The sequence below is a fragment of the Sebastes fasciatus genome, chromosome 1 (genome assembly GCF_043250625.1).
Source record: "Sebastes fasciatus isolate fSebFas1 chromosome 1, fSebFas1.pri, whole genome shotgun sequence".
Taxonomy (NCBI): domain Eukaryota; kingdom Metazoa; phylum Chordata; class Actinopteri; order Perciformes; family Sebastidae; genus Sebastes; species Sebastes fasciatus.
The window spans coordinates 44,750,845-44,775,238 of record NC_133795.1 but is presented as its reverse complement, the minus strand read 5'-3'; the positions used below and the strand labels follow the sequence as shown (position 1 = coordinate 44,775,238).

At 46.1% G+C, this 24,394-nt stretch overlaps 1 protein-coding gene across 1 annotated transcript in view; it reads right to left on the bottom strand.

Annotated features, from left to right (window-relative positions):
- Positions 1 to 24,394, bottom strand: part of LOC141770325 (high affinity choline transporter 1-like) — a 111,464-nt gene continuing 87,070 nt past the window's right edge. The window contains exon 7 of the mRNA XM_074640248.1: positions 1 to 24. Within this exon, the coding sequence (XP_074496349.1) occupies positions 1 to 24 (24 nt within the window). The remainder of the gene's footprint in view (positions 25 to 24,394) is intronic.

The window sequence follows — 24,394 nt, the reverse complement described above, 5'->3', positions numbered from 1 at the left end:
CTAGTAACCACTACTGACTTGTAACTGGACCTCAAGCGACATAAAGTGTCAGCAGAGAAAGAGCTCTGTTAATGACTGCTTTGAGGATCAGGTTGTGCCCTGTTGTAAACAAACACTGTTTGTTGGTGGCGCCGCTTCGTTGTACGTCGTCTGTGTGAAGATGAAACATTGCTGCCTTGTTACATCATGGATGGCACCAATGATGAGTACATTTTCCTGCGCATCATTTAAGTGGAGCAAAAAATAGTGAACAAGAAAGATGATATGATAAAAACATCAGTATATGTCACAAATCTAATGGCACACATCCAGTCATGGGTGTCACAGCTATTATGAGAGGACAAGTTCCACCCACTTTTAAAAATGATTAGTTTTTAGACAGAGTGAGAGTGAAATGCAACTATTTGCATTTGATAAATGCCAGCGGTGTTTATAAACTTAAGCTCGGAAAAGATAACCGTGTTGCACGAGAACATGCTTTCATATGCACATGCATAAAATGAAACTCACGCTGTCCAGCATCAGCCTCTGTAGGGACCAGTCCAGACATTATATGGGCATCATAGGCGCACATCAAATTTCAAGGCACCAGTTGTTGCAAAATATTTCAACTCAAGTTCTACAGCATAGGTTAACTTGAATTAGCAGCAAAAGCAAGTTCTTAAAACTAACACTATGAAGGCTTAAAGTGTTAATAATCAAAATCTCAAATAACAATTTTAACCACAATGTACTTGTTTGAAAGTACACCTGGACTTCTACTCCTGTGGAAGACTAGTGGTGTAGAATGTAAACACTTTTGGTTTGTTTAGAAGTGGAAACTCCATTTTTGGTTTTGACCAAAAATTATGCTGAAAATTAATATTGCACAATTATGAATAATTTGCCAACAATAATACTCTGCCTCACACGGGGCACCAAATGTAGGGATTTGGTAGGAACAGGTTTGGTTATTAGCAAATTAATTAATATCAATAGAATTATTAGTATTAATAAAAATGATCAATAAACATTAGTAATAAACGGGGCACCACCCTGGAATCAGGGACCAATAACCAAAACGTTAATATAGTCTCATTAGATATACTAAACTATCAATTTGGAACTTTGATTAGTAATTAAATTAATAACTATAACCAAAATAGATAGTAAAGGTTGAAGGATATTGGAGTTCTTGACATAGCAGAGGTTGGCATTATTCACTCTTGTACAACATTAAACAGACCTCTGCAAAACAGATTTTGACTCATCTTTTTTATTGTCTCTTGCGAGTCCCCCAAGTTAATTAAAATGCAATGCTAAATCACTGGAATGCTCCTTTTAAAAGTTGCTGCTTTTGTGTCTCCCTAAAATACACAATGTCCTGGCATATGTGCAATGCTGTGCCTTGCCTTAATGGAAAATAAGACGCACAAAGAAATTAACCACACACCCAGTTATTTAATTTGTTCAGTTTATATAAAACAATTATCAGAACAAGTATCAGAAACATTTTTAATGACATGCTGAGCAAAAAATAGTGAACTTTTTTGTGGAAGACGACTATCATCCGTGCTGTATGAAAGTGTTCATGCTGAGAGGCTAAGTGAGACTGTTCTTTATTAGGGCCCGAGCACGAAAGTGCCAGGACCCAACGGTGTCCTGGCACGAAGTGCAAGGAACCTATTGTTTTTCTGCAGATTATTAGGGCCCGAGCACGAAAGTGCCAGGACCCAACGGTGTCCTGGCACGAAGTGCAAGGAACCTATTGTTTTTCTGCAGATTATTAGGGCCCGAGCACGAAAGTGCCAGGACCCAACGGTGTCCTGGCACGAAGTGCAAGGAACCTATTGTTTTTCTGCAGATTATTATTATTAGGGCCCGAGCACGAAAGTGCCAGGACCCAACGGTGTCCTGGCACGAAGTGCAAGGAACCTATTGTTTTTCTGCAGATTATTATTATTAGGGCCCGAGCACGAAAGTGCCAGGACCCAACGGTGTCCTGGCACGAAGTGCAAGGAACCTATTGTTTTTGTCAGTATTATTAGGGCCCGAGCACGAAAGTGCCAGGACCCAACGGTGTCCTGGCACGAAGTGCAAGGAACCTATTGTTTTTGTCAGTATTATTAGGGCCCGAGCACGAAAGTGCCAGGACCCAACGGTGTCCTGGCACGAAGTGCAAGGAACCTATTGTTTTTCTGCAGATTATTATTATTAGGGCCCGAGCACGAAAGTGCCAGGACCCAACGGTGTCCTGGCACGAAGTGCAAGGAACCTATTGTTTTTCTGCAGATTATTATTATTAGGGCCCGAGCACGAAAGTGCCAGGACCCAACGGTGTCCTGGCACGAAGTGCAAGGAACCTATTGTTTTTCTGCAGATTATTATTAGGGCCCGAGCACGAAAGTGCCAGGACCCAACGGTGTCCTGGCACGAAGTGCAAGGAACCTATTGTTTTTCTGCAGATTATTATTATTAGGGCCCGAGCACGAAAGTGCCAGGACCCAACGGTGTCCTGGCACGAAGTGCAAGGAACCTATTGTTTTTCTGCAGATTATTATTATTAGGGCCCGAGCACGAAAGTGCCAGGACCCAACGGTGTCCTGGCACGAAGTGCAAGGAACCTATTGTTTTTCTGCAGATTATTATTATTATTAGGGCCCGAGCACGAAAGTGCCAGGACCCAACGGTGTCCTGGCACGAAGTGCAAGGAACCTATTGTTTTTCTGCAGATTATTATTAGGGCCCGAGCACGAAAGTGCCAGGACCCAACGGTGTCCTGGCACGAAGTGCAAGGAACCTATTGTTTTTCTGCAGATTATTATTATTATTATTATTATTTTTCCGCTGCAAGAACGCGTTTTTGACGACCTTAGCCATCCCCAAAACTCACGAAAAGTGGAGTATGCGTCAGAACTGGTGGGAAATTCAATGTTCTGGAGTGACTGGGCTCGGGTGTCTCCAGGGGGCTCCATAGCGCCCCCTAACGTACGCAGTTTTTCCGAGAAAGTTTCTTCGATCTTCACGAAATTCAAGTATGTCGTTGCTCGCGCCCTCATACCTGGATTAAATGATTTTGAGATTTCTCCGGCAGACAGGAAGTCAGCCATGTTGGACTTCCTGCGTGATTTTAGAATTTACGAACGCATATTTGAAGACTTTAGGATAGACAAAAATTTATGAAACTTTGCACACACATCCAAACTAGTAATTACTTAATTTTAGTGGTGAAATTTTGCTCGGGCGTGGCATGTTGGCTCTCTAGCGCCCCCTTATGTCTTTCAGATTTTGAACATACCTTTAGGTGCTCGGAATCTCATAAAATTTGGCAAAATGATAGACACCTGTGAACTTTATGTAACTGCATAGCCATTAGGCCCAGTGTGTTTTTATTCGGCTCTATAGCGCCCCCTAACGCGTTGAAATTTTAACTTTGTCAAAGTTGATCCGATATTCATGAAATTTGGTATGCATATCCCACTCATCATTTGAAACATATTCCTCATTGGGTTTCATTAGCTCCGCCCACCCAGAAGACGGCCATATTGGATTTTTATGTCATTTTTGCGTTTTATTGACCGCGTACTTTAACAAACTCCTCCTACAGATTTGATCAGATCGAGTTGATATTTGGTCAGGACCATCTCAAGACCTCGAGGATGAAAAGTTATTAAAATGGTGAGCGTTCACTTAACGAGCGGACCGTGGCGTGGCGGCCATTTTGAGCCATTCGCCATGAAACAGGGAGTTATTGTAACTCAACTGTACATAGTCCGATCTGCCCCAGATTTCTCAGGTATGATGGTGGTACAGTCTTGAGGACATGTATATGAAAAATTATACTCATAGCCCCGCCCTAAGACGTTAGCCCCGCCCCCTTTCATATCTCATGAACCGTTTATAGTAGAGTCTTGTGGGATGTGTCATATCACTCAGCAGAGAGTGGGTTAACCCTAACTCAACTGTACATAGTTCGATCTGCCCCAGATTTCTCAGGTATGATGGTGCTCCAGTACTGATGGCATGTATATGAAAAATTATACTCATAGCCCCACCCTAAGACGTTAGCCCCGCCCCCTTTTATATCTCATGAACCGTTTATAGTAGAGTCTTGTGGGAGGTGTCATATCACTCAGCAGAGAGTGCCTGTTTCATTGGTGAAAGTTATGCCCGCCCCCTACACATTAGCCCCGCCCCCTTTCATAACTCATGAACCGTTTGTCGTAGAGTCTTGCGGGAGGTGTCATATCACTCAGCAGAGAGTTCCTGTTTTATTCGTTAAGGGTAGCCCCACCCCCTACACATTAGCCCCGCCCCCTTTCATAACTCATGATCCGTTTGTAGTAGAGTCTTGTGGGAAGTGTCATATCACTCAGCAGAGAGTTCATGTTTCATTGGTAAATGTTATGCCCGCCCCCTACACATTAGCCCCGCCCCCTTTCATATCTCATGAACCGTTTGTAGTAGAGTCTTGTGGGAAGTGTCATATCACTCAGCAGAGAGTTCATGTTTCATTGGTAAATGTTATGCCCGCCCCCTACACATTATCCCCGCCCCCTTTCATATCTCATGAACCGTTTATAGTAGAGTCTTGTGGGAAGTGTCATATCACTCAGCAGAGAGTTCATGTTTCATTGGTAAATGTTATGCCCGCCCCCTACACATTAGCCCCGCCCCCTTTCATATCTCATGAACCGTTTAAAGTAGAGTCTTGTGGGAGGTGTCATATCACTCAGCAGAGAGTGCCTGTTTCATTGGTGAAAGTTATGCCCGCCCCCTACACATTAGCCCCGCCCCCTTTCATAACTCATGATCCGTTTGTCGTAGAGTCTTGTGGGAAGTGTCATATAACTCAGCAGAGAGTTCCTGTTTCATTGGTGAATGTTATGCCCGCCCCCTACACATTAGCCACGCCCCCCTTCATAACTCGTGAACCGCTTGTCGTAGAGCCTTGCGGCAGGCGTCGTGGCGCTCGTCAGAGTTTCGGTTTCGCGTCGGTCGGCGTCCCGCCAGCAACCCCGACCCGCGAGCAGGGGCGAGGGCCCTTTCATAGCTGCGTGCAGCTCTCGTTATTATTATTTTTCTGCTGCGAGATCGCGTTTTTGAGGCCTTTCCCATCCCCAAAAACTCACGAAAATTGGAACATGCGTCGGGAGTGGCGAAAATTGCAATGTTCTGTAGTGTTTCGGAACGGGCGTCGCCAGCTGGCTCCATAGCGCCCCCTAGCGCGTTGAAATCGTAACTTTGTCAAAGTTCATCCGATACTCATGAAATTTGGTATGCATATCCCACTCATCATTTGAAACATATTCCAAATTGGGTTTCATTAGCTCCGCCCACCCAGAAGTCGGCCATATTGGATTTTTATGTCATTTTTGCGTTTTATTGGCCGCGTACTTTAACGAACTCCTCCTACAGATTTGATCATAACGATTTGAAATTTGGTCAGGACCATCTTAATACCTTGAGGATGAAAAGTTATTAAAATGGTGAGCGTTCAGTTAACGAGCGGACCGTGGCGTGGCGGCCATTTTGAGCCATTCGCCATGAAACAGGGAGTTATTGTAACTCAACTGTACATAGTCCGATCTGACCCAGATTTCTCAGGTATGATGGTGGTACAGTCTTGAGGACATGTATATGAAAAATTATACTCATAGCCCCGCCCTAAGACGTTAGCCCCGCCCCCTTTCATATCTCATGAACCGTTTATAGTAGAGTCTTGTGGGATGTGTCATATCACTCAGCAGAGAGTTCCTGTTTCATTGGTTAAGGGTAGCCCCGCCCCCTACACATTAGCCCCGCCCCCTTTCATAACTCATGAACCGTTTGTCGTAGAGTCTTGCGGGAGGTGTCATATCACTCAGCAGAGAGTGCCTGTTTCATTGCTTACGGGTAGCCCCGCCCCCTACACATTAGCCCCGCCCCCTTTCATAACTCATGATCCGTTTGTAGTAGAGTCTTGTGGGAAGTGTCATATAACTCAGCAGAGAGTGCCTGTTTCATTGGTGAATGTTATGCCCGCCCCCTACACATTAGCCCTGCCCCCTTTCATAACTCGCGAACCGCTTGTCGTAGAGCCTTGCGGCAGGCGTCGTGGCGCTCGTCAGAGTTTCGGTTTCGCGTCGGTCGGCGTCCCGCCAGCAACCCCGACCCGCGAGCGGGGGCGAGGGCCCTTTCATAGCTGCGTGCAGCTCTCGTTATTATTATTTTTCCGCTGCAAGATCGCGTTTTTGACGACCTTAGCCATCCCCAAAACTCACGAAAAGTGGAGTATGCGTCAGAACTGGTGGGAAATTCAATGTTTTGGAGTGACTGGGCTCGGGTGTCTCCAGGGGGCTCCATAGCGCCCCCTAACGTACGCAGTTTTTCCGAGAAAGTTTCTTCGATCTTCACGAAATTCAAGTATGTCGTTGCTCACGCCCTCATACCTGGATTAAATGATTTTGAGATTTCTCCGGCAAACAGGAAGTCAGCCATGTTGGACTTCCTGCGTTTTTTTAAAATGTACGAACGCATATTTGAAGACTTTAGGATGCACAAAAATGTATGAAACTTTACACACACATCCAAACTAGTAATTACTTAATTTTAGTGGTGAAATTTTGCTTGGGCGTGGCATGTTGGCTCTCTAGCGCCCCCTTATGTCTTTCAGATTTTGAACATACCTTTAGGTGCTCGGAATCTCATAAAATTTGGCAAAATGATAGACACCTGTGAACTTTATGTAAATGCATAGCCATTAGGCTCAGTGTGTTTTTATTCGGCTCTATAGCGCCCCCTAACGCGTTGAAATTTTAACTTTGTCAAAGTTGATCCGATATTCATGAAATTTGGTATGCATATCCCACTCATCATTTGAAACATATTCCTCATTGGGTTTCATTAGCCCCGCCCACCCAGAAGTCGGCCATATTGGATTTTGATGTCATTTTTGCGTTTTATTGGCCGCGTACTTTAACGAACTCCTCCTACAGATTTGATCAGATCAAGTTGATATTTGGTCAGGACCATCTCAAGACCCCGAGGATGAAAAGTTATTAAAATGGTGAGTGTTCACTTAACGAGCGGACCGTGGCGTGGCGGCCATTTTGAGCCATTCGCCAGTTATTGTAACTCAACTGTACATAGTCCGATCTGCCCCAAATCTCTCAGGTATGATGTTGCTCCAGTACTGATGACATGTATATGAAAAAATATACTCATACTCAATGAGCTCCGCCCACCCAGAAGTCGGCCATATTGGATTTTATGTACGATTTTCCCAATTTTTGCGTTTTATTGGCCGCGTACTCTAACGAACTCCTCCTACAGATTTGATCATATCGATTTGAAATTTGGTCAGGACCATCTCAAGACCTTGAGGATGAAAAGTTATTAAAATGGTGAGTGTTCACTTAACGAGCGGACCGTGGTGTGGCGGCCATTTTGAGCCATTCGCCATGAAACAGGGAGTTATTGTAACTCAACTGTACATAGTCCGATCTGCCCCAGATTTCTCAGGTATGATGGTGGTACAGTCTTGAGGACATGTATATGAAAAATTATACTCATAGCCCCGCCCTAAGACGTTAGCTCCGCCCCCTTTCATATCTCATGAACCGTTTGTCGTACAGGCTTATGGGAGGTGTCATATCACTCAGCAGAGAGTTCCTGTTTTATTGGTTAAGGGTAGCCCCGCCCCCTACACATTAGCCCCGCCCCCTTTCATAACTCATGATCCGTTTGTCGTAGAGTCTTGTGGGAAGTGTCATATCACTCAGCACAGAGTGCCTGTTTCATTGGTAAATGTTATGCCCGCCCCCTACACATTAGCCCCGCCCCCTTTCATAACTCATGATCCGTTTGTCGTAGAGTCTTGTGGGATGTGTCATATCACTCAGCAGAGAGTGCCTGTTTCATTGGTGAATGTTATGCCCGCCCCCTACACATTAGCCCCGCCCCCTTTCATAACTCATGATCCGTTTGTCGTAGAGTCTTGTGGGATGTGTCATATCACTCAGCAGAGAGTGCCTGTTTCATTGGTGAATGTTATGCCCGCCCCCTACACATTAGCCCCACCCCCTTTCATATCTCATGAACCGTTTGTCGTAGAGTCTTGTGGGATGTGTCATATCACTCAGCAGAGAGTGCCTGTTTCATTGGTGAATGTTATGCCCGCCCCCTACACATTAGCCACGCCCCCCTTCATAACTCGCGAACCGCTTGTCGTAGAGCCTTGCGGCAGGCGTCGTGGCACTCGTCAGAGTTTCGGTTTCGCGTCGGTCGGCGTCCAGCCAGAAACCCCGACCCGCGAGCAGGGGCGAGGGCCCTTTCATAGCTGCGTGCAGCTCTCGTTATTATTATTTTTCTGCTGCGAGATCGCGTTTTTGAGGCCTTTCCCATCCCCAAAAACTCACGAAAATTGGAACATGCGTCGGGAGTGGCGAAAATTGCAATGTTCTGTAGTGTTTCGGAACGGGCGTCGCCAGCTGGCTCCATAGCGCCCCCTAGCGCGTTGAAATCGTAACTTTGTCAAAGTTCATCCGATACTCATGAAATTTGGTATGCATATCCCACTCATCATTTGAAACATATTCCAAATTGGGTTTCATTAGCTCCGCCCACCCAGAAGTCGGCCATATTGGATTTTTATGTCATTTTTGCTTTTTATTGGCCGCGTACTTTAACGAACTCCTCCTACAGATTTGATCATAACGATTTGAAATTTGGTCAGGACCATCTTAATACCTTGAGGATGAAAAGTTATTAAAATGGTGAGCGTTCAGTTAACGAGCGGACCGTGGCGTGGCGGCCATTTTGAGCCATTCGCCATGAAACAGGGAGTTATTGTAACTCAACTGTACATAGTCCGATCTGACCCAGATTTCTCAGGTATGATGGTGGTACAGTCTTGAGGACATGTATATGAAAAATTATACTCATAGCCCCGCCCTAAGACGTTAGCCCCGCCCCCTTTCATATCTCATGAACCGTTTATAGTAGAGTCTTGTGGGATGTGTCATATCACTCAGCAGAGAGTTCCTGTTTCATTGGTTAAGGGTAGCCCCGCCCCCTACACATTAGCCCCGCCCCCTTTCATATCTCATGATCCGTTTGTCGTAGAGTCTTGTGGGAAGTGTCATATCACTCAGCAGAGAGTGCCTGTTTCATTGGTAAATGTTATGCCCGCCCCCTACACATTAGCCCCGCCCCCTTTCATATCTCATGAACCGTTTGTCGTAGAGTCTTGCGGGATGTGTCATATCACTCAGCAGAGAGTGCCTGTTTCATTGGTGAATGTTATGCCCGCCCCCTACACATTAGCCACGCCCCCCTTCATAACTCGCGAACCGCTTGTCGTAGAGCCTTGCGGCAGGCGTCGTGGCGCTCGTCAGAGTTTCGGTTTCGCGTCGGTCGGCGTCCCGCCAGCAACCCCGACCCGCGAGCAGGGGCGAGGGCCCTTTCATAGCTGCGTGCAGCTCTCGTTATTATTATTTTTCCGCTGCAAGAACGCGTTTTTGACGACCTTAGCCATCCCCAAAACTCACGAAAAGTGGAGTATGCGTCAGAACTGGTGGGAAATTCAATGTTCTGGAGTGACTGGGCTCGGGTGTCTCCAGGGGGCTCCATAGCGCCCCCTAACGTACGCAGTTTTTCCGAGAAAGTTTCTTCGATCTTCACGAAATTCAAGTATGTCGTTGCTCACGCCCTCATACCTGGATTAAATGATTTTGAGATTTCTTCGGCAAACAGGAAGTCAGCCATGTTGGACTTCCTGCGTGATTTTTGAATTTACGAACGCATATTTGAAGACTTTAGGATGCACAAAAATTTATGAAACTTTACACACACATCCAAACTAGTAATTACTTAATTTTAGTGGTGAAATTTTGCTTGGGCGTGGCATGTTGGCTCTCTAGCGCCCCCTTATGTCTTTCAGATTTTGAACATACCTTTAGGTGCTCGGAATCTCATAAAATTTGGCAAAATGATAGACACCTGTGAACTTTATGTAACTGCATAGCCATTAGGCTCGGTGTGTTTTTATTCGGCTCTATAGCGCCCCCTAACGCGTTGAAATTTTAACTTTGTCAAAGTTGATCCGATATTCATGAAATTTGGTATGCATATCCCACTCATCATTTGAAACATATTCCTCATTGGGTTTCATTAGCCCCGCCCACCCAGAAGTCGGCCATATTGGATTTTATGTACGATTTTCCCAATTTTTTCGTTTTATTGGCCGCGTACTTTAACGAACTCCTCCTACAGATTTGATCATATCGATTTGAAATTTGGTCAGGACCATCTCAAGACCTCGAGGATGAAAAGTTATTAAAATGGTGAGTGTTCACTTAACGAGCGGACCGTGGCGTGGCGGCCATTTTGAGCCATTCGCCAGTTATTGTAACTCAACTGTACATAGTCCGATCTGCCCCAAATCTCTCAGGTATGATGTTGCTCCAGTACTGATGACATGTATATGAAAAAATATACTCATAGCCCCGCCCCAAGACGTTAGCCCCGCCCCCTTTCATATCTAATGAACCGTTTATAGTAGAGTCTTGTGGGATGTGTCATATCACTCAGCAGAGAGTGGGTAAACCCTAACTCAACTGTACATAGTCCGATCTGCCCCAGATTTCTCAGGTATGATGGTGGTACAGTCTTGAGGACATGTATATGAAAAATTATACTCATAGCCCCGCCCTAAGACGTTAGCCCCGCCCCCTTTCATATCTCATGAACCGTTTATAGTAGAGTCTTGTGGGATGTGTCATATCACTCAGCAGAGAGTTCCTGTTTTATTTGTTAAGGGTAGCCCCGCCCCCTACACATTAGCCCCGCCCCCTTTCATAACTCATGAACCGTTTGTCGTAGAGTCTTGCGGGAGGTGTCATATCACTCAGCAGAGAGTGCCTGTTTCATTGGTAAATGTTATGCCCGCCCCCTACACATTAGCCCCGCCCCCTTTCATAACTCATGATCCGTTTGTCGTAGAGTCTTGCGGGAAGTGTCATATAACTCAGCAGAGAGTTCCTGTTTCATTGGTGAATGTTATGCCCGCCCCCTACACATTAGCCACGCCCCCCTTCATAACTCGCGAACCGCTTGTCGTAGAGCCTTGCGGCAGGCGTCGTGGCGCTCGTCAGGGTTTCGGTTTCGCGTCGGTCGGCGTCCCGCCAGCAACCCCGACCCGCGAGCAGGGGCGAGGGCCCTTTCATAGCTGCGTGCAGCTCTCGTTATTATTCTTTTTCTGCTGCAAGAACGCGTTTTTGACGACCTTAGCCATCCCCAAAACTCACCAGAATTGGAATATGCGTCAGAAGTGGCGAAAATTGCAATATTCTGTAGTGATTGGGCTCGGGTGCACCAGCGGGCTCGATAGCGCCCCCTATAGAAAGCAGGTTTCCAGAAAAAGTTACTTCGATCTTCACGAAATTTAAGTATGTCATTGCTCACATCTTCAATGGCACATTAAATATTTTTGAGATTTTTTCGGCCAACAGGAAGTCAGCCACGTTGGACTTCCTGCGTGATTTTAAAATTTACGAACACATTTTTGAGGACTTTAGGATGCACCAAATCTCATGAAACTTTACACGCACACCCAAACAGGTAATCCCTTTGATTCAGTGGTGAAATTTATTTTGGGCGTGGCATGTTGGCTCTCTAGCGCCCCCTTATGTCCTTTTTGCCTTTGAACATCCATTCGTATACCTTGGCATACTCGTAGACGCATGAAATTTGGCAACATGATAGACACCTGTGAACTTTATGTAACTGCATAGCCATTAGGCTCAGTTTGTTTTTATACGGCTCTATAGCGCCCCCTAACGCGTTGAAATTTTAACTTTGTCAAAGTTGATCCGATATTCACGAAATTTGGTATGCATATCCCACTCATCATTTGAAACATATTCCTCATTGGGTTTCATTAGCCCCGCCCACCCAGAAGTCGGCCATATTGGATTTTATGTACGATTTTCCCAATTTTTTCGTTTTATTGGCCGCGTACTTTAACGAACTCCTCCTACAGATTTGATCATATCGATTTGAAATTTGGTCAGGACCATCTCAAGACCTCGAGGATGAAAAGTTATTAAAATGGTGAGCGTTCACTTAACGAGCGGACCGTGGCGTGGCGGCCATTTTGAGCCATTCGCCAGTTATTGTAACTCAACTGTACATAGTCCGATCTGCCCCAAATCTCTCAGGTATGATGTTGCTCCAGTACTGATGACATGTATATGAAAAAATATACTCATAGCCCCGCCCTAAGACGTTAGCCCCGCCCCCTTTCATATCTCATGAACCGTTTATAGTAGAGTCTTGTGGGATGTGTCATATCACTCAGCAGAGAGTGGGTTAACCCTAACTCAACTGTACATAGTTCGATCTGCCCCAGATTTCTCAGGTATGATGGTGCTCCAGTACTGATGGCATGTATATGAAAAATTATACTCATAGCCCCACCCTAAGACGTTAGCCCCGCCCCCTTTTATATCTCATGAACCGTTTATAGTAGAGTCTTGTGGGAAGTGTCATATCACTCAGCAGAGAGTTCATGATTCATTCGTTAAGGGTAGCCCCGCCCCCTACACATTAGCCCCGCCCCCTTTCATATCTCATGAACCGTTTGTCGTACAGGCTTATGGGAGGTGTCATATCACTCAGCAGAGAGTTCCTGTTTTATTCGTTAAGGGTAGCCCCGCCCCCTACACATTAGCCCCGCCCCCTTTCATAACTCATGAACCGTTTGTCGTAGAGTCTTGCGGGAGGTGTCATATCACTCAGCAGAGAGTGCCTGTTTCATTGGTTACGGGTAGCCCCGCCCCCTACACATTAGCCCCGCCCCTTTTCATAACTCATGAACCGTTTGTCGTAGAGTCTTGCGGGAGGTGTCATATCACTCAGCAGAGAGTGCCTGTTTCATTGGTTAAGGGTAGCCCCGCCCCCTACACATTAGCCCCGCCCCCTTTCATAACTCATGAACCGTTTGTCGTAGAGTCTTGCGGGAAGTGTCATATCACTCAGCAGAGAGTGCCTGTTTCATTGGTGAAGGTTATGCCCGCCCCCTACACATTAGGCCCGCCCCCTTTCATAACTCATGATCCGTTTGTCGTAGAGTCTTGTGGGAAGTGTCATATCACTCAGCAGAGAGTTCATGTTTCATTGGTAAATGTTATGCCCGCCCCCTACACATTAGCCCCGCCCCCCTTCATAACTCGCGAACCGCTTGTCGTAGAGCCTTGCGGTAGGCGTCGTGGCGCTCGTCAGAGTTTCGGTTTCGCGTCGGTCGGCGTCCCGCCAGCAACCCCGACCCGCGAGCAGGGGCGAGGGCCCTTTCATAGCTGCGTGCAGCTCTCGTTAGGGCCCGAGCACGAAAGTGCCAGGACCCAACGGTGTCCTGGCACGAAGTGCAAGGAACCTATTGTTTTTCTGCAGATTATTATTATTATTAGGGCCCGAGCACGAAAGTGCCAGGACCCAACGGTGTCCTGGCACGAAGTGCAAGGAACCTATTGTTTTTCTGCAGATTATTATTATTAGGGCCCGAGCACGAAAGTGCCAGGACCCAACGGTGTCCTGGCACGAAGTGCAAGGAACCTATTGTTTTTCTGCAGATTATTAGGGCCCGAGCACGAAAGTGCCAGGACCCAACGGTGTCCTGGCACGAAGTGCAAGGAACCTATTGTTTTTCTGCAGATTATTATTATTATTATTATTATTTTTCCGCTGCAAGAACGCGTTTTTGACGACCTTAGCCATCCCCAAAACTCACGAAAAGTGGAGTATGCGTCAGAACTGGTGGGAAATTCAATGTTCTGGAGTGACTGGGCTCGGGTGTCTCCAGGGGGCTCCATAGCGCCCCCTAACGTACGCAGTTTTTCCGAGAAAGTTTCTTCGATCTTCACGAAATTCAAGTATGTCGTTGCTCACGCCCTCATACCTGGATTAAATGATTTTGAGATTTCTCCGGCAAACAGGAAGTCAGCCATGTTGGACTTCCTGCGTGATTTTAGAATTTACGAACGCATATTTGAAGACTTTAGGATGCACAAAAATTTATGAAACTTTACACACACATCCAAACTAGTAATTACTTAATTTTAGTGGTGAAATTTTGCTTGGGCGTGGCATGTTGGCTCTCTAGCGCCCCCTTATGTCTTTCAGATTTTGAACATACCTTTAGGTACTCGGAATCTCATAAAATTTGGCAAAATGATAGACACCTGTGAACTTTATGTAACTGCATAGCCATTAGGCTCAGTGTGTTTTTATTCGGCTCTCTAGCGCCCCCTAACGCGTTGAAATTTTAACTTTGTCAAAGTTGATCCGATATTCATGAAATTTGGTATGCATATCCCACTCATCATTTGAAACATATTCCTCATTGGGTTTCATTAGCCCCGCCCACCCAGAAGTCGGCCATATTGGATTTTGATGTCATTTTTGCGTTTTATTGGCCGCGTACTTTAACGAACTCCTCCTACAGATTTGATCAGATCGAGTTGATATTTGGTCAGGACCATCTCAAGACCCCGAGGATGAAAAGTTATTAAAATGGTGAGCGTTCACTTAACGAGCGGACCGTGGCGTGGCGGCCATTTTGAGCCATTCGCCAGTTATTGTAACTCAACTGTACATAGTCCGATCTGCCCCAAATCTCTCAGGTATGATGTTGCTCCAGTACTGATGACATGTATATGAAAAAATATATTCATACTCAATGAGCTCCGCCCACCCAGAAGTCGGCCATATTGGATTTTATGTACGATTTTCCCAATTTTTGCGTTTTATTGGCCGCGTACTCTAACGAACTCCTCCTACAGATTTGATCATATCGATTTGAAATTTGGTCAGGACCATCTCAAGACCTTGAGGATGAAAAGTTATTAAAATGGTGAGTGTTCACTTAACGAGCGGACCGTGGCGTGGCGGCCATTTTGAGCCATTCGCCATGAAACAGGGAGTTATTGTAACTCAACTGTACATAGTCCGATCTGCCCCAGATTTCTCAGGTATGATGGTGGTACAGTCTTGAGGACATGTATATGAAAAATTATACTCATAGCCCCGCCCTAAGACGTTAGCCCCGCCCCCTTTCATATCTCATGAACCGTTTGTCGTACAGGCTTCTGGGAGGTGTCATATCACTCAGCAGAGAGTTCCTGTTTTATTGGTTAAGGGTAGCCCCGCCCCCTACACATTAGCCCCGCCCCCTTTCATAACTCATGAACCGTTTGTCGTAGAGTCTTGCGGGAGGTGTCATATCACTCAGCAGAGAGTGCCTGTTTCATTGGTAAATGTTATGCCCGCCCCCTACACATTAGCCCCGCCCCCTTTCATAACTCATGATCCGTTTGTAGTAGAGTCTTGTGGGAAGTGTCATATCACTCAGCAGAGAGTTCATGTTTCATTGGTAAATGTTATGCCCGCCCCCTACACATTAGCCCCGCCCCCTTTCATATCTCATGAACCGTTTGTAGTAGAGTCTTGTGGGAAGTGTCATATCACTCAGCAGAGAGTGCCTGTTTCATTGGTGAATGTTATGCCCGCCCCCTACACATTAGCCACGCCCCCCTTCATAACTCGTGAACTGCTTGTCGTAGAGCCTTGCGGCAGGCGTCGTGGCGCTCGTCAGAGTTTCGGTTTCGCGTCGGTCGGCGTCCCGCCAGCAACCCCGACCCGCGAGCAGGGGCGAGGGCCCTTTCATAGCTGCGTGCAGCTCTCGTTATTATTCTTTTTCTGCTGCGAGATCGCGTTTTTGGGACCTTTTCCATCCCCAAAAACTCATGAAAATTGGAATATGCGTCAGAAGTGGCGAAAATTGCAATATTCTGTAGTGATTGGGCTCGGGTGCACCAGCGGGCTCGATAGCGCCCCCTATAGAAAGCAGGTTTCCAGAAAAAGTTACTTCGATCTTCACGAAATTTACGTATGTCATTGCTCACATCTTCAATGGCACATTAAATATTTTTGAGATTTTTTCGGCCAACAGGAAGTCAGCCACGTTGGACTTCCTGCGTGATTTTAAAATTTACGAACACATTTTTGAGGACTTTAGGATGCACCAAATCTCATGAAACTTTACACGCACATCCAAACAGGTAATCCCTTTGATTCAGTGGTGAAATTTTTTTTGGGCGTGGCATGTTGGCTCTCTAGCGCCCCCTTATGTCCTTTTTGCCTTTGAACATCCATTCGTATGCCTTGGCATACTCGTAGACGCATGAAATTTGGCAACGTGATAGACACCTGTGAACTTTATGTAACTGCATAGCCATTAGGCTCAGTGTGTTTAGCCGGCTCTATAGCGCCCCCTAACGCGTTGAAATTTTAACTTTGTCAAAGTTGATCCGATATTCACGAAATTTGGTATGCATATCCCACTCATCATTTGAAACATATTCCTCATTGGGTTTCATTAGCCCCGCCCACCCAGAAGTCGGCCATATTGGATTTTATGTACGATTTTCCCAATTTTTTCGTTTTATTGGCCGCGTACTTTAACGAACTCCTCCTACAGATTTGATCATATCGATTTGAAATTTGGTCAGGACCATCTCAAGACCTCGAGGATGAAAAGTTATTAAAATGGTGAGTGTTCACTTAACGAGCGGACCGTGGCGTGGCGGCCATTTTGAGCCATTCGCCAGTTATTGTAACTCAACTGTTCATAGTCCGATCTGCCCCAGATTTCTCAGGTATGATGGTGGTACAGTCTTGAGGACATGTATATGAAAAATTATACTCTTAGCCCCGCCCTAAGACGTTAGCCCCGCCCCCTTTCATATCTCATGAACCGTTTATAGTAGAGTCTTGTGGGATGTGTCATATCACTCAGCAGAGAGTGGGTTAACCCTAACTCAACTGTACATAGTCCGATCTGCCCCAGATTTCTCAGGTATGATGGTGGTACAGTCTTGAGGACATGTATATGAAAAATTATACTCATAGCCCCGCCCTAAGACGTTAGCCCCGCCCCCTTTCATATCTCATGAACCGTTTATAGTAGAGTCTTGTGGGATGTGTCATATAACTCAGCAGAGAGTTCCTGTTTCATTGGTTAAGGGTAGCCCCGCCCCCTACACATAAGCCCCGCCCCCTTTCATAACTCATGAACCGTTTGTCGTAGAGTCTTGCGGGAGGTGTCATATCACTCAGCAGAGAGTGCCTGTTTCATTGGTTAAGGGTAGCCCCGCCCCCTACACATAAGCCCCGCCCCCTTTCATAACTCATGAACCGTTTGTCGTAGAGTCTTGCGGGAGGTGTCATATCACTCAGCAGAGAGTGCCTGTTTCATTGGTTAAGGGTAGCCCCGCCCCCTACACATTAGCCCCGCCCCCTTTCATAACTCATGAACCGTTTGTCGTAGAGTCTTGCGGGAGGTGTCATATCACTCAGCAGAGAGTGCCTGTTTCATTGCTTACGGGTAGCCCCGCCCCCTACACATTAGCCCCACCCCCTTTCATAACTCATGATCCGTTTGTAGTAGAGTCTTGTGGGAAGTGTCATATAACTCAGCAGAGAGTGCCTGTTTCATTGGTGAATGTTATGCCCGCCCCCTACACATTAGCCCTGCCCCCTTTCATAACTCGCGAACCGCTTGTCGTAGAGCCTTGCGGCAGGCGTCGTGGCGCTCGTCAGAGTTTCGGTTTCGCGTCGGTCGGCGTCCCGCCAGCAACCTCGACCCGCGAGCGGGGGCGAGGGCCCTTTCATAGCTGCGTGCAGCTCTCGTTATTATTCTTTTTCTGCTGCAAGAACGCGTTTTTGACGACCTTAGCCATCCCCAAAACTCACCAGAATTGGAATATGCGTCAGAAGTGGCGAAAATTGCAATATTCTGTAGTGATTGGGCTCGGGTGCACCAGCGGGCTCGATAGCGCCCCCTATAGAAAGCAGGTTTCCAGAAAAAGTTACTTCGATCTTCACGAAATTTAAGTATGTCATTGCTCACATCTTCAATGGCACATTAAATATTTTTGAGGTTTTTTCGGCCAACAGGAAGTCAGCCACGTTGGACTTCCTGCGTGATTTTAAAATTTACGAACACATTTTTGAGGACTTTAGGATGCACCAAATCTCATGAAACTTTACACGCACATCCAAACAGGTAATCCCTTTGATTCAGTGGTGAAATTTTTTTTGGGCGTGGCATGTTGGCTCTCTAGCGCCCCCTTATGTCCTTTTTGCCTTTGAACATCCATTCGTATGCCTTGGCATACTCGTAGACGCATGAAATTTGGCAACGTGATAGACACCTGTGAACTTTATGTAACTGCATAGCCATTAGGCTCAGTGTGTTTAGCCGGCTCTATAGCGCCCCCTAACGCGTTGAAATTTTAACTTTGTCAAAGTTGATCCGATATTCACGAAATTTGGTATGCATATCCCACTCATCATTTGAAACATATTCCTCATTGGGTTTCATTAGCCCCGCCCACCCAGAAGTCGGCCATATTGGATTTTATGTACGATTTTCCCAATTTTTTCGTTTTATTGGCCGCGTACTTTAACGAACTCCTCCTACAGATTTGATCATATCGATTTGAAATTTGGTCAGGACCATCTCAAGACCTCGAGGATGAAAAGTTATTAAAATGGTGAGTGTTCACTTAACGAGCGGACCGTGGCGTGGCGGCCATTTTGAGCCATTCGCCAGTTATTGTAACTCAACTGTTCATAGTCCGATCTGCCCCAGATTTCTCAGGTATGATGGTGGTACAGTCTTGAGGACATGTATATGAAAAATTATACTCATAGCCCCGCCCTAAGACGTTAGCCCCGCCCCCTTTCATATCTCATGAACCGTTTATAGTAGAGTCTTGTGGGATGTGTCATATCACTCAGCAGAGAGTGGGTTAACCCTAACTCAACTGTACATAGTCCGATCTGCCCCAGATTTCTCAGGTATGATGGTGGTACAGTCTTGAGGACATGTATATGAAAAATTATACTCATAGCCCCGCCCTAAGACGTTAGCCCCGCCCCCTTTCATATCTCATGAACCGTTTGTCGTACAGGCTTATGGGAGGTGTCATATCACTCAGCAGAGAGTTCCTGTTTTATTCGTTAAGGGTAGCCCCGCCCCCTACACATTAGCCCCGCCCCCTTTCATAACTCATGAACCGTTTGTCGTAGAGTCTTGCGGGAGGTGTCATATCACTCAGCAGAGAGTGCCTGTTTCATTGGTAAATGTTATGCCCGCCCCCTACACATTAGCCCCGCCCCCTTTCATAACTCATGATCCGTTTGTAGTAGAGTCTTGTGGGTAGTGTCATATCACTCAGCAGAGAGTTCATGTTTCATTGGTAAATGTTATGCCCGCCCCCTACACATTAGCCCCGCCCCCTTTCATATCTCATGATCCGTTTGTAGTAGAGTCTTGCGGGAAGTGTCATATCACTCAGCAGAGAGTTCATGTTTCATTGGTAAATGTTATGCCCGCCCCCTACACATTAGCCCCGCCCCCTTTCATATCTCATGAACCGTTTGTAGTAGAGTCTTGTGGGAAGTGTCATATCACTCAGCAGAGAGTTCATGTTTCATTGATAAATGTTATGCCCGCCCCCTACACATTAGCCCCGCCCCCTTTCATATCTCATGAACCGTTTGTAGTAGAGTCTTGTGGGATGTGTCATATCACTCAGCAGAGAGTGCCTGTTTCATTGGTGAAGGTTATGCCCGCCCCCTACACATTAGCCCCGCCCCCTTTCATAACTCATGATCCGTTTGTCGTAGAGTCTTGTGGGAAGTGTCATATAACTCAGCAGAGAGTTCCTGTTTCATTGGTGAATGTTATGCCCGCCCCCTACACATTAGCCACGCCCCCCTTCATAACTCGTGAACCGCTTGTCGTAGAGCCTTGCGGCAGGCGTCGTGGCGCTCGTCAGAGTTTCGGTTTCGCGTCGGTCGGCGTCCCGCCAGCAACCCCGACCCGCGAGCAGGGGCGAGGGCCCTTTCATAGCTGCGTGCAGCTCTCGTTATTATTCTTTTTCTGCTGCGAGATCGCGTTTTTGGGACCTTTTCCATCCCCAAAAACTCATGAAAATTGGAATATGCGTCAGAAGTGGCGAAAATTGCAATATTCTGTAGTGATTGGGCTCGGGTGCACGAGCGGGCTCGATAGCGCCCCCTATAGAAAGCAGGTTTCCAGAAAAAGTTACTTCGATCTTCACGAAATTTAAGTATGTCATTGCTCACATCTTCAATGGCACATTAAATATTTTTGAGATTTTTTCGGCCAACAGGAAGTCAGCCACGTTGGACTTCCTGCGTGATTTTAAAATTTACGAACACATTTTTGAGGACTTTAGGATGCACCAAATCTCATGAAACTTTACACGCACATCCAAACAGGTAATCCCTTTGATTCAGTGGTGAAATTTTTTTTGGGCGTGGCATGCTGGCTCTCTAGCGCCCCCTTATGTCCTTTTTGCCTTTGAACATCCATTCGTATACCTTGGCATACTCGTAGACGCATGAAATTTGGCAACATGATAGACACCTGTGAACTTTATGTAACTGCATAGCCATTAGGCTCAGTTTGTTTTTATACGGCTCTATAGCGCCCCCTAACGCGTTGAAATTTTAACTTTGTCAAAGTTGATCCGATATTCACGAAATTTGGTATGCATATCCCACTCATCATTTGAAACATATTCCTCATTGGGTTTCATTAGCCCCGCCCACCCAGAAGTCGGCCATATTGGATTTTATGTACGATTTTCCCAATTTTTTCGTTTTATTGGCCGCGTACTTTAACGAACTCCTCCTACAGATTTGATCATATCGATTTGAAATTTGGTCAGGACCATCTCAAGACCTCGAGGATGAAAAGTTATTAAAATGGTGAGTGTTCACTTAACGAGCGGACCGTGGCGTGGCGGCCATTTTGAGCCATTCGCCAGTTATTGTAACTCAACTGTTCATAGTCCGATCTGCCCCAGATTTCTCAGGTATGATGGTGGTACAGTCTTGAGGACATGTATATGAAAAATTATACTCTTAGCCCCGCCCTAAGACGTTAGCCCCGCCCCCTTTCATATCTCATGAACCGTTTATAGTAGAGTCTTGTGGGATGTGTCATATCACTCAGCAGAGAGTGGGTTAACCCTAACTCAACTGTACATAGTCCGATCTGCCCCAGATTTCTCAGGTATGATGGTGGTACAGTCTTGAGGACATGTATATGAAAAATTATACTCATAGCCCCGCCCTAAGACGTTAGCCCCGCCCCCTTTCATATCTCATGAACCGTTTATAGTAGAGTCTTGTGGGATGTGTCATATAACTCAGCAGAGAGTTCCTGTTTCATTGGTTAAGGGTAGCCCCGCCCCCTACACATAAGCCCCGCCCCCTTTCATAACTCATGAACCGTTTGTCGTAGAGTCTTGCGGGAGGTGTCATATCACTCAGCAGAGAGTGCCTGTTTCATTGGTTAAGGGTAGCCCCGCCCCCTACACATTAGCCCCGCCCCCTTTCATAACTCATGAACCGTTTGTCGTAGAGTCTTGCGGGAGGTGTCATATCACTCAGCAGAGAGTGCCTATTTCATTGGTTAAGGGTAGCCCCGCCCCCTACACATTAGCCCCGCCCCCTTTCATAACTCATGAACCGTTTGTCGTAGAGTCTTGCGGGAGGTGTCATATCACTCAGCAGAGAGTGCCTGTTTCATTGCTTACGGGTAGCCCCGCCCCCTACACATTAGCCCCGCCCCCTTTCATAACTCATGATCCGTTTGTAGTAGAGTCTTGTGGGAAGTGTCATATAACTCAGCAGAGAGTGCCTGTTTCATTGGTGAATGTTATGCCCGCCCCCTACACATTAGCCCTGCCCCCTTTCATAACTCGCGAACCGCTTGTCGTAGAGCCTTGCGGCAGGCGTCGTGGCGCTCGTCAGAGTTTCGGTTTCGCGTCGGTCGGCGTCCCGCCAGCAACCCCGACCCGCGAGCGGGGGCGAGGGCCCTTTCATAGCTGCGTGCAGCTCTCGTTATTATTATTTTTCCGCTGCAAGAACGCGTTTTTGACGACCTTAGCCATCCCCAAAACTCACGAAAAGTGGAGTATGCGTCAGAACTGGTGGGAAATTCAATGTTCTGGAGTGACTGGGCTCGGGTGTCTCCAGGGGGCTCCATAGCGCCCCCTAACGTACGCAGTTTTTCCGAGAAAGTTTCTTCGATCTTCACGAAATTCAAGTATGTCGTTGCTCACGCCCTCATACCTGGATTAAATGATTTTGAGATTTCTTCGGCAAACAGGAAGTCAGCCATGTTGGACTTCCTGCGTGATTTTAGAATTTACGAACGCATATTTGAAGACTTTAGGATGCACAAAAATTTATGAAACTTTACACACACATCCAAACTAGTAATTACTTAATTTTAGTGGTGAAATTTTGCTTGGGCGTGGCATGTTGGCTCTCTAGCGCCCCCTTATGTCTTTCAGATTTTGAACATACCTTTAGGTACTCGGAATCTCATAAAATTTGGCAAAATGATAGACACCTGTGAACTTTATGCAACTGCATAGCCATTAGGCTCAGTGTGTTTTTATTCGGCTCTATAGCGCCCCCTAACGCGTTGAAATTTTAACTTTGTCAAAGTTGATCCGATATTCACGAAATTTGGTATGCATATCCCACTCATCATTTGAAACATATTCCTCATTGGGTTTCATTAGCCCCGCCCACCCAGAAGTCGGCCATATTGGATTTTTATGTCATTTTTGCGTTTTATTGGCCGCGTACTTTAACGAACTCCTCCTACAGATTTGATCATATCGATTTGAAATTTGGTCAGGACCATCTCAAGACCTTGAGGATGAAAAGTTATTAAAATGATGAGTGTTCACTTAACGAGCGGACCGTGGCGTGGCGGCCATTTTGAGCCATTCGCCAGTTATTGTAACTCAACTGTACATAGTCAGATCTGCCCCAGATTTCTCAGGTATGATGGTGGTACAGTCTTGAGGACATGTATATGAAAAATTATACTCATAGCCCCGCCCTAAGACGTTAGCCCCGCCCCCTTTCATATCTCATGAACCGTTTATAGTAGAGTCTTGTGGGATGTGTCATATCACTCAGCAGAGAGTGGGTAAACCCTAACTCAACTGTACATAGTTCGATCTGCCCCAAATTATCATTTGAAACATATTCCTCATTGGGTTTCATTAGCCCCGCCCACCCAGAAGTCGGCCATATTGGATTTTTATGTCATTTTTGCGTTTTATTGGCCGCGTACTTTAACGAACTCCTCCTACAGATTTGATCAGATCGAGTTGATATTTGGTCAGGACCATCTCAAGACCATGAGGATGAAAAGTTATTAAAATGGTGAGCGTTCACTTAACGAGCGGACCGTGGCGTGGCGGCCATTTTGAGCCATTCGCCAGTTATTGTAACTCAACTGTACATAGTCCGATCTGCCCCAAATCTCTCAGGTATGATGTTGCTCCAGTACTGATGACATGTATATGAAAAAATATACTCATAGCCCCGCCCCAAGACGTTAGCCCCGCCCCCTTTCATATCTCATGAACCGTTTATAGTAGAGTCTTGTGGGATGTGTCATATCACTCAGCAGAGAGTGGGTAAACCCTAACTCAACTGTACATAGTTCGATCTGCCCCAAATTATCATTTGAAACATATTCCTCATTGGGTTTCATTAGCCCCGCCCACCCAGAAGTCGGCCATATTGGATTTTGATGTCATTTTTGCGTTTTATTGGCCGCGTACTTTAACGAACTCCTCCTACAGATTTGATCATATCGATTTGAAATTTGGTCAGGACCATCTCAAGACCTTGAAGATGAAAAGTTATTAAAATGGTGAGTGTTCACTTAACGAGCGGACCGTGGCGTGGCGGCCATTTTGAGCCATTCGCCAGTTATTGTAACTCAACTGTACATAGTCCGATCTGCCCCAAATCTCTCAGGTATGATGTTGCTCCAGTACTGATGACATGTATATGAAAAAATATACTCATACTCAATGAGCTCCGCCCACCCAGAAGTCGGCCATATTGGATTTTATGTACGATTTTCCCAATTTTTGCGTTTTATTGGCCGCGTACTCTAACGAACTCCTCCTACAGATTTGATCATATCGATTTGAAATTTGGTCAGGACCATCTCAAGACCTTGAGGATGAAAAGTTATTAAAATGGTGAGTGTTCACTTAACGAGCGGACCGTGGCGTGGCGGCCATTTTGAGCCATTCGGCAGTTATTGTAACTCAACTGTACATAGTCCGATCTGCCCCAGATTTCTCAGGTATGATGGTGGTACAGTCTTGAGGACATGTATATGAAAAATTATACTCACAGCCCCGCCCTAAGACGTTAGCCCCGCCCCCTTTCATATCTCATGAACCGTTTATAGTAGAGTCTTGTGGGAAGTGTCATATCACTCAGCAGAGAGTTC